General features: G+C 59.6%; 1 protein-coding gene across 1 annotated transcript; it reads right to left on the reverse strand.

Moving 5' to 3' along the window:
• Nucleotides 1-3,924: 3,924 nt before the first annotated feature.
• LOC148702155 (uncharacterized) lies at nucleotides 3,925-5,157 on the reverse strand. Its single transcript, XM_088706165.1, has one exon. It carries the CDS (start codon nucleotides 5,155-5,157, stop codon nucleotides 3,925-3,927), a length of 1,233 nt encoding a protein of 410 aa, XP_088562291.1.
• Nucleotides 5,158-11,114: the final 5,957 nt, after the last annotated feature.

Raw genomic sequence — 11,114 nt, forward strand, 5'->3', positions numbered from 1 at the left:
GCGCTGAGGCGCTGCAGGGCGCGGCAGGGCCGCGGCACGCCATTGGTCGGGTGGCCGCAGGGACGCTGGGGCGCTGCAGGGCGCGGCAGGGCCGCGGCACGCCATTGGTCGGGCGGCCGCAGGCGTCTGGCGCGCGGGGAGTCGCGCGCGGCAGCAGGCGGGCCCTGGCGAGGTTCGCTGGGCCGAACCTCGCTCGGGCGGAGCGGGCGTGGGCGCGCGCGGGCGGGCGCGGGCGCGCGCGGGCGGGCGCGGGCGCGGGTGCGCGCGCGCGGGCGCGCGGCTGGCGCGCGGTCGGGCGCAGGCTGGCGAGGTTCGCTGGGCCGAACCTCGCCTGGGCTGGCTGGCTGGGCGCGGGCAGCCTGGCGGGCGTGCGGACGGCTGGCAGGTGGCCTGGCGGGCGTGCGGACGGCTGGCGGGCGCGCCCAGCACGGTAGCTGGCGAGGTTCGGCGCCCAGAACCTCGCCTGGCACACTGTAGCTGGCGAGGTTCTTTGGCCTGAACCTCGCCCAGAACACTGTAGCTGGCGAGGTTCTTTGGCCTGAACCTCGCCAAATCAATGCAATAACTCCGGCTTTGGCCGCGGCAAGCGTGCGGTGGGCTCGGCCGAGGTTGGGCATGCTCGGCCAAGGCTTGGACATGTGCGCGGCGTGCTTGGCCAAGGTTGGGCATGCTTGGCCGGGGTTTGTCATGTATGGTATGGGTCGGCCATGGGTGTGCTTTGGCCGAATGAAAGCTTTGACCAAGGCTCTCCAAGTAATGTAGTTGGCCTTCGTTGGCCTCTTTGTGGCTCGATGCCTTCCTTGGTTGGCGGCGTTTGCGGGGGTCCTCAACACTCCCCCTCTCTTGAAGAATATCCTTGTCCTCAAGGATAAAGTGTGGATACCTCCGGATCATCTCCTCGTAGTCTTCCCAAGTGGCTTCTTCTCTTGGTATTCCTTCCCATTGAATCAACACTTGCCATTCTTTTCTTCTTTCTCTTCCTTTCCTCCATATACGATACTTGATGGCCTCCTTGGGTTGTAACAATAGTCTTCCTTCTTCATCAATGGTCGGTAGGTCTTGCTTGATTAATGAAGGATCGCCCACCACTTTCTTGAGTAAGGATACATGAAAGACCGGATGTAGTAAGGAAGTGGTTGGTAAATCCAACCGGTATGCAACTTCTCCAATCTTCTCCAATATTTTGAAAGGCCCATAATACCTTTGAGAGAGTTTGTAGTTGAAATTCTTCTTGAGGGACTTTTGAGTGTAAGGTTGTAACTTTAAATATACTAAATCCCCCGGGTGGAAAGTTACCTCTCTTCGGTTTTTGTCATGATATCTCTTCATCCTTTCTTGGGCCTTCTTGAGCTCCTTCTTTGCATTGGTTATGGCTTCGTCCCTTTCGGTCAATGCTTGCTCCACTTCTTCGCTCCTTGCCGTTCCCCTTTCATGTCGGTGTAAACCCGGAGGGGGTCGCCCATAAACTAGTTCAAAGGGGGTTGTTTTAATGGAAGCTTGGTAGGTAGTATTATACCAATATTCGGCCCATACAAGAAATCTTCCCCACTTGGCTTGTTGATTATGACAAAAGCACCTTAAGTATTGCTCAAGGGTTCGGTTTACTACCTCCGTTTGTCCATCCGTTTGTGGATGATAAGATGAACTTGCCTTTAATGTGGTCCCTTGAAGTGTGAATAGCTCCTTCCAAAATGTGCTCATGAAGACTCTATCCCGGTCGGACACTATGCTCTTTGGAATGCCATGAAGTTTGACCACCGACTCCACAAATGTAAGTGCCACCGATTTGGCCGTGTAAGGATGCTTGATAGGGATGAAATGAGCATACTTACTAAGCCGATCCACTACCACAAAGATGACTTCCACTCCTTTGCTGGTTGGTAATCCTTCTACGAAGTCCATTGAAATGTCCTCCCAAATCATGTTCGGGATAGGTAGGGGTTGTAGAAGCCCCATTGGTGCCCTCGGATCATATTTAATCTTTTGGCAAGTCTCACACTCGGCCACCAATGCTTTGACTTCATTCTTGAGTCCCTCCCAATAAAAGAATTGCTTCACTCGGATGTAGGTTCGAAGCCATCCCGAGTGCCCTCCTTCTTTGCTATTGTGGAAGTGATCAAGAATGCTTGCTCGCAAGTTGGGGACGTTTGGCACATAGACATACCTCTTGTAGAAAATTAGTCCCTCTTTAAGCTTGTAGTTGGCCACTCCTTCGGATGAGGCTTCAATCTTTTCGATGATCTCCATGGCCGGAGCATCAAGCTTATTGGCTTCCTTGATTTGGTCCCATATTTGCCATTCAATCCCACTAAGAGCCATGGAAGTTGGCTCTTCTCCTTCGGCCATCAATAGCATGGGACTTCCTTCTTTTCTTGAAAGTGCATCCGCCACTTTGTTCTCCTTCCCGGGTTGGTATACAATATTATACTCAAAGCCAAGCAACTTGACTAAGAATTTTTGTTGCTCCGGGGTCACAATCTTTTGCTCCAAGAGGTGCCTTAGTGCTTGTTGGTCGGTAACAATGGTGAACTTTTTCCCAAGCAAATAAGGTCTCCATACTTTGACGGCATGCACAAGTGCTAGTAGCTCCCTTGCATATGTTCCCCAAGCCTTCTTCATGGGCCCCAAGGCTTTTGAAAGAAAGGCTAAGGGTCTCTTTTGTTGTACTAGAACCGCACCAATGCCATCCCCACTAGCATCGGTGTAGACTTCAAATGGGATGGAGAAGTCCGGGAGAGCTAGGACCGGTGTTTGTGTCATGGCCCTCTTCAAGTTGTCAAAGGCTTCTCTTGATTCCGGGGTCCATTCAAATTCTCCTTTCTTCAACATGGCGGTCAAAGGCTTGGCAATCAACCCATAGTTCTTCACAAATCTTCGGTAGTAGCCGGTCAATCCCAAGAATCCCCTCAAGGCCGAGATGTTCTTGGGTAGTGGCCAATCCACCATGGCTTCAATCTTCCTTTGGTCAACTCTTACCCCTTCTCCCGAAATGAAGTGGCCCAAATATTCTAGCTCCGGTTGGGCAAATGCACACTTGGAGGCTTTAATATAGAAGTGGTGCTTCTCCAAAAGGCGGAGCACCACTCCAAGATGCTCCTCATGCTCCTCCATGGTCCGAGAGTAGACCAAAATATCATCGAAGAATACCAAAACAAACTTCCTCAAGTAGGGCCGAAATACCTCATTCATGGTAGCTTGGAATGTAGAGGGTGCATTGCAAAGGCCGAATGGCATTACAAGGTATTCATAATGTCCCGAGTGGGTTCGGAACGCCGTCTTGTGCACATCTTCCTTCTTCATCCGGATTTGGTGGTATCCGGACCTCAAATCCAACTTGGTGAAGATCTTCGCGCCATGAAGCTCATCTAGCATTTCATCCACCGTGGGAATGGGAAATCGATCCTTGATGGTGGCTTCATTTAAGGCTCTATAGTCGGTGCAAAATCTCCAAGTTCCATCCTTCTTTCTAACAAGTAGCACCGGAGAAGAAAAAGGACTAGTGCTATGTTGGATCAAACCTTGCTTGAGCATCTCCTCCACTTGCCTCTCTATTTCTCCTTTTTGAAAGTGGGCATACCGGTAGGGTGGAACGTTTACCGGTGTCGATTCATTCTTGAGCCGGATGGGATGATCAAAACTTCTTTGGGGTGGCAAGGTAGTGGGTACCTTCAAGACTCCTTGATGGGCTTCAAGTAGGCTCTGGATTCTTGGAGGGACCCCCTTCATTTCATCTTCTTCTTGGTGGCTTCCTTCATAATGTTGGCCGGTCATCAAGATGGCAAAGCAAGATGCTCCACCCTTGCATAACCTCTCTAACATGTTGGCTTCACAAGACCGCACCTCTTTGTTGCTCATGGCGATCCATTTCTTCTTTTGTCCTCCAATTTTGAACTCCATGGTCATGGTGCTATAGTCGGTTAGCACCTAGTCCAAGCTTCGAAGCCATGCATTCCCCAACACCACGTCAAGGCCGACTAGTTGCAAGATGTGTAGGTCGGCTTTGATTCTCACCCCTTGGATATTCATGCGAACATCCCTTACTACTTCCTCACATCGGAGCTTTTCTCCACTTGCCACTTTGACTTCAAAGGGTTCTACCGCGGCTCCCTTCAAGCCAACTTTTCTCACAATGCCGGAGTTGATGAAGTTGTGAGAAGAGCCGCTATCTACCAAGAGAGAAACCTCATGCTTGCCCACCCATGCCATCAAGCGCATGGTGGACGGTCTTTGCACCCCCGACAAGGCATGCAAAGAAAGCTCGGCCTCTTCCTCTTTTGGGCTATAGTTCCCTTCATCTTCTTGCTCATCATCATCCTCCGAAACTTCCGTAGTGGCTTCCTCCTCATCGGAGCCGACATCAAGAAGAAAGGCTTGGCCGGACTTGCATTGGTGGCCCCTACTCCATTTGTCTCCACATTTGAAGCAAAGGCCCTTCTTGACATAATCTTGGAGCTCCTCTCTTGATAACTTCTTGATTTGTTGGGGCCGATCTTTGTGGCTTCTTCCGGCTTCTTCCTTTCCCTTCCAAGGCCCTTTCGGTGGCAAGGGCATGGTGGCCTTGGAATGGGAGCCTTCCTTTGTCATTCTTCTTTCGGGACCATAGCTTTGGTCCAAGATTTCCGCCATTCTCATTGCCTCTTGAAGCCGCGTAGGTTGTTTGAGTTTCAATTCTTTGGATAGCCACGGCTTCAACCCATCAAGAAAAGTGCCTAGGAGGGCTTCTTCGGACCACCCACTCACCATAGTTTGGAGTAGCCGAAACTCGTCGATGTAGGCTTGCACTTTTCCTTCTTGCTTTAACTTGGATAGTTGGCCATGATGGTTCACAACGGGAGAAGGTCCCCATTGTGACATGAACTCCTTTACAAAGGCCGTCCATCCAAGTCTTTTGTCATCTTTCTCATAGAGATCCCGGATCCACCTCCACCATCTACTAGCCCTTCCGTCAAGATGGAAGCTAGCAAGTGTGACCCTATCTCCTCTTGGGACCTCATACACATCGAAGTATTGTTCTGCCTTATCCATCCATTCATAAGGGTCTCCACTACTAAACTTGGGAAAGTCTATCTTGGGTTTTCTCATCCCCTTCTCTTGTGGCACAAACCCCCTAGTTTCTTCCACAAAGCCTTCTTCCCGAAACCTCCTCCTTCCATCCATGACATTCCTCCGGTCAATAGGCCTTCGGACATGGTATGGCTCCTCTTCGTGTTCACTCCCACGGCTAAGCTCCTCGTCTTCTAGCCATCTCTCAATTTCTATACCTCTAGCTTCGATTCTTCCTCCTCTTCTTCGGGGCCTTTGGTGGTCTATCTTCTCTAGATGGTTTGGCCTCAAGCCTCCCACTTCACTACCCCTCTCTTCCCGTCCTTGGCCCCGCCGAGATACGTGCGACCAAGGGTCTCCTTCATTTGATCTTCTAAGCTCCCTCTCTCTCTCATTTTCACTCACCCTCTTATCCAACCTCTCCAAATGGTCCCTCACACCGGCTAGGGTAGTGGATATATTTTCAAGGGCTCGGCTTATGTGTTGGGAACTTCCTTCTAGAGCCTCTAGTCTATCTTGATGGGTGTTGGAATTTCCTCCGGACTCCATTCTTTTCTTTTCTCCAAACTCACACCAAACCTCCTTTGGTCGTCACCCAAGGGATGAACCGACCCTCCTTTTTATAATATTGCGAAGAATACACCACTCAATCACCTCCGATTACAACAAGGATTTACAATAGAGCAAGCCTCTCACCCCGAGAGGAACGTGTTGTTGTTCTACTTGCTCCCTACCTAGTGTAGTTAGGAGGGCACGAGGTACTACCAGTAGCCTCCCTCTTGTGCCGTCCCTCTATACTCTAACACCAAGTAGTTGGGTCAAATAGTGCCGGGTACTACCAGTAGCCTCCCCGTTGGCACTATCCCTATGATGAGCAAAATAGAAAACAATCCGTCCTCCTTACAATAAAAATGCTCTCATCCTCTTTGCAAGAAAAAATTTTATAGTGCTGAAATTTAAATACTACTTGCAAGGAAGTAACTTGAAGCTTACCCTCCCAAACTCACGATAAGAAATTTAAAGTGCAAGAGTAATAAAAATTTTTAAGCTCACTTTTCAAGCATATAAGAAAATAACGCTTCTTAATCCTAACTCAAATCTGAAATATTCTTAGGTTCAAGGCGTTACCTCTTTGGAGAGACCTCTCTTGGAAGTCTCTCAATGAAAGCACCAATGATGGAGGGTGGCTTTCGGCCCGGAAGCCTCCACACCACTCTATGTCCCGTGCTCCTTATGCGCACCTCGAAGATGGATGATTTGGGCCGATGCGGGTAACGCCGGAAGGTGTTCGGATATTCTAAGTGATGGTGGGAATCAAGGCAAGGGGCGGGTCTACTGGTTGCAGCTTGGCCCGACCCTTGGCTTGAAGAAAAACAACCGATGACGCAAGTAGAAAGCTCAAATTATGTAGAGGAACGCTTAACGGTTGATTTAATTCCCAAAGACAAGGTTACAACAATCTAGTGGAACTATGATTGGTCCTCACTAGCCCAAGTCTTAGAACATGCTCTAAGACCGAATAAACTAAGGCAAAAGCCTTCCCAAGCCCTTAGGCCGAAATACAAGGAAACTCACTATGACCAAAGATGTTCTCCCAAGCCCCCTCAACACATCTTTATAGGCTCTTCAAGAGGGGTCAAAACCATTCAAAGGGAGGTGGCTAATAGGTGGCATAGGCTAGCCAAGGGGTGGCCTAGCTTGGCCAAGGCTTGGCCTAGCTTGGCCAAGGCCTAGGCTGGCCAAGGCTGGCCAAGGCTGGCCAAGGCCATTGGCTGGCCTGCTGGGGCGCTGCAGGGCCTTGGCAGGCCTGCTGGGGCGTGGCCAGGCCTTGGGCAGGGCGCTGGGCGTGGCCAGGGCTCGGGCAGGGCGCTGGCAGGGGCGCTGGGGCGCTGGCACGGCTCGGGCAGGGCGCTGGCAGGGGCGCTGGCAGGGCGCGGCAGGGCCGCGGCACGCCATTGGTCGGGCGGCCGCAGGGACGCTGGGGCGCTGCAGGGCGCGGCAGGGCCGCGGCACGCCATTGGTCGGGCGGCCGCAGGCGTCTGGCGCGCGGGGAGTCGCGTGCGGCAGCAGGCGGGCCCTGGCGAGGTTCGCTGGGCCGAACCTCGCTCGGGCGGAGCAGGCGTGGGCACGCGCGGGCGGGCGCGGGCGCGTGCGGGCGGGCGTGGGCGCGGGCGCGCGCGGGCGGGCGCGCGGCTGGCGCGCTGTCGGGCACGGGCTGGCGAGGTTCGCTGGGCCGAACCTCGCCTGGGCTGGCTGGCTGGGCGCGGGCGGCCTGGCGGGCGTGCGGACGGCTGGCGGGTGGCCTGGCGGGCGTGCGGACGGCTGGCGGGCGCGCCCAGCACTGTAGCTGGCGAGGTTCGGCGCCCAGAACCTCGCCTGGCACACTGTAGCTGGCGAGGTTCTTTGGCCTGAACCTCGCCCAGAACACTGTAGCTGGCGAGGTTCTTTGGCCTGAACCTCGCCAAATCAATGCAATAACTCCGGCTTTGGCCGCGGCAAGCGCGCGGTGGGCTCGGCAGAGGTTGGGCATGCTCGGCCAAGGCTTGGACATGTGCGCGGGTTGCTTGGCCAAGGTTGGGCATGCTTGGCCGGGGTTTGTCATGTATGGTATGGGTCGGCCATGGGTGTGCTTTGGCCGAATGAAAGCTTTGACCAAGGCTCTCCAAGTAATGTAGTTGGCCTTCGTTGGCCTCTTTGTGGCTCGATGCCTTCCTTGGTTGGCGGCGTTTGCGGGGGTCCTCAACAGCCGCGCACGGACGGCCGGCGGCGGCGCCCGTGCGCCGGAAAGTCGTCGGGCGCGCGACGGCTCCGTCGGGGATGAACGGTGCCGGGCACGACCGCCGCGGGGCAACGGACTTGTGCGGAGGGGGGCGGAAGGCCCGCCGCGGCGGCACCAACCCCCCCTCCCTACCACCCCGACGGGGCATCCGCCCAAAGCCCACCCCAAGCGTTCCAAAGTACCGAGGAGCGTTGCAAACGGGAACCGCCCGGACACGCGTCCCGGTCGCACGGGATGCGCGTCCCGGTCGCACGGGTCGCGCGTCCCGGGAGGGCCGACGGAGGAAGCCGGCGCACGGCCGCCGCGCGGACGGCCGGCGCCGGGGCCTCGGCGGGCGCGGGCCGGCTCCCGCGGGGACGAACGGTGCCGGGCACGCCTGCCGCGAGGCGACGGACTTGTGCGGAGTGGAGCGAAAGTCCCGCCGCGGCAGCAGCAGCCCCCCCTCCCTACCACCCCGGCGGGGCATCCGCCCAAAGCCCACCCCAAGCGTTCCAAAGTACCGAGGAGCATTGCAAACGGAAACGGCCCGGACACGCGTCCCGGTCTCACGGGATGCGCGTCCCGGTCGCACGGGTCGCGCATCCCGGGAGGGCCGACGGAGGAAGCCGGCGCACGGCCGCCGCGCGGACGGCCGGCGGCGGCGCCCATGCGCCGGGGCCTCGGCGGGCGCGTGCCGGCTCCCTCGGGGACGAACGGTACCGGGCACGCCCGCCGCGAGGCGACGGACTTGTGCGGAGTGGAGCGGAAGTCCCGCCGCGGCAGCAGCAGCCCCCCCTCCCTACCATCCCGGCGGGGCATCCGCCCAAAGCCCACCCCAAGCGTTCCAAAGTACCGAGGAGCGTTGCAAACGGGAACGGCCCGGACACGCGTCCCGGTCGCACGGGTCGCGCGTCCCGGGAGGACAGACCGAGCAAGCCGAAGTGCCACTCACGGCCGCCGCGAGGGCCGTACGGCGCCGGCGCCTGTGCCCCATGGCACGGGCTAGAGCGTGCCCCCTGCCACCCCATCGGGGCATCGGCGCAAAGCCCACCACGGGGTAGATAACCGAGGGCAACGAGGGACGGTGGATGCACATATCCGAGCAGTGGCGATAGGGCCGGAGGGAGCACCGACAGGGCCGTGAGATTTTAAAGTACCGAGGAAATTTGCAAACTGGGCCCGCCCCTCCCCCCGTCCATCGCACGCCGATCGGGGGTCCGGCGCCCCGCGGGGGGCTGCCGGCATGCGCTCCCGGTGCAGGCATCGACGAGCCGCCCGCGACCTCCACTCGGGTCCGAGCCCCCAAGCGCGGATGCCGAAACGCGCCGGTCGCGGCAGCCCCACCCCTGCCACCCCATCGGGGCATCGGCGCAAGGCCCACCCTGGGGTAGATAACCGAAGGCAACGAGGGACGGTGGATGCACATATCCGAGCAATAGCGATAGGGTCGGAGCGAAGACCGAGGGGGTCGGGGGGTTTTAATGTTCCGAGGGAAGTTGGAAACGGGGCCCGCCCGGACGCCCGTCCCTCGCACGCCGATCGGGGGTCCCGCACCCCGCGGGGGGCTGCCGGCATGCGCCCCTAGTACAAGCATCGACGAGTCGCCCGCGACCTCCACTCGGATCCGGCGGTGCACGCGCGGATGGCGAAACGCAGCGGCCGCGGCTGTAGCCCCCTTACCACCCCGTTGGCGCGTCGGCGCAAAGCCCACCCCGGGGAGGATAACCGAAGGCAACGAGGGACGATGCATGCACATATCCGAGCAATACCGAGAGGGTCGGGGGGAAGACCGAGAGGCAAGGGGTGTTTAGAGTACCGAGGGAAGTTGCGAAAGGGGCCCGCCCGGACGCTCGCCGCTCGCACGTGGATCGGGGGTCCGGCGTTGCGCGCCGCCAGCCAGCGCGATCCGGCGGGGCGCATAGAGGGCGCCGCCCATCGCCGGAGCTTGCTCGGTCATCTCTGCCGCACGGACACGTGCGCGCCGCCGCGCAAGGTTCGGCCGGCAGGGCGGACGGTTCGCCGCCGCAGGCCTTTCCCGCAGCCGGAACATGGGCCCGGCGTTGTGCGCCGGCGGGCCGCGCAATCCGCCGGGGCGCACGGCGGGCGCCGCCCGTCGCCGGGGCTTCGCTCGGTCATCTCGGCCGCACGGACACGTGCGCGCAGCCGCGGAAGGTTCGGCCGGCGGGGCGGACGGTTCGCCGACGCAGGCCTTTCCCGCGGCCGGAACGCGGGACCGGCGTTGCGCGCCGGCGGAAGGCGCGATCCGGCAGGGCGCACGGCGGGCGCCGCCTGGGCTTCGCTCGGTCATCTCGGCCGCACGGACACGTGCGCGCCGCCCATCGCCGGGGCTTCGCTCGGTCATCTCGGCCGCGCCGCCACGTGTGCGCCGCCGCGGAAGGCTCAGCCGGCCGGGCGGACGGTTCGCCGCCGCAGGCCTTTCCCGCAGCACGCGCCCCTTCGCCCGAACGACCGCGGGACTCCGGTACGGCCTAGCCGTCGGGGCCGCTCGATCCGCGTCGCGTGCCGGCCGCCGCTCGGGCCAGCCGGCCGGCTGCCGCACGTAACCTCTGACCTCATCAGCGGTCGATCCGCACCGTGCTGGTTTTCGGTGCGGACCCGTCGGGGCCGTGCGGCGCCGGCCGTCGCATCCGGTTCCGCGGGCGCCGCCCGGTTGCCTCCCGCCCTCGTGCGCTCGCGCCGGCCGGGCGACGCGGTGCCCGCGGGACTCGGGCACGGTTGAGCCGTCTGCCGCCTGGCGGCATGCCGCCGCCGCTCCGCGCCGCGTGCCGGCTGCGCTCCTCCCCGCACCCGTCCGCGGGCGGGCCCGCCGCCGCTCGGCCTAGCCCCCCGGCTGCCGCACGTAACCTGCGACCTCGTCGGCGCTGGATGCGCGTCGTGACAGTTTTCGGTGGGGCGCCGCGGAGGCGCCGGGGGCCCGTGCGACGGGCCAGGGGGCGAACGGACGGCTCGGTCAGCCCGAACAAGGGACCGGCGACAAAGGAGAGCGGTCGCGCAAAACTTCGTAAGGGACGGGACGACGGGCCGACCAATCCGAAGCGCCGCGCACGGCCGCCGCATGGGCCGGCCGGAGGCATAGACCGAGCGCCGCGCCAGAGGAAGAGCGTGCCGGCTCCGTCGGGGACCAACTGCGCGCGGCACGTCCGAGCGAGACGACGGGCCGACACGGAAGGCCCGCCGCCAAGGCCGCAAAACCGACAAAGGAACCCACGGGGACGCACCAGAGCGGGCAAAGCTTTCGCCGAACGCGACGGGACCGAGCCCCCGCAACAGGCGAGGGCGACGGATCGGACCA

Source organism: Phoenix dactylifera, chromosome 10, assembly GCF_051530095.1.
Source record: "Phoenix dactylifera cultivar Ajwa chromosome 10, Ajwa_hap1_PhDact_Kaust_v1.1, whole genome shotgun sequence".
Classification (NCBI taxonomy): domain Eukaryota; kingdom Viridiplantae; phylum Streptophyta; class Magnoliopsida; order Arecales; family Arecaceae; genus Phoenix; species Phoenix dactylifera.

Bases quoted from the DNA above. Each gene is read 5' to 3' on its own strand.
- LOC148702155 (XM_088706165.1), bottom strand. From the start codon at position 5,157: ATGGATGGAAGGAGGAGGTTTCGGGAAGAAGGCTTTGTGGAAGAAACT.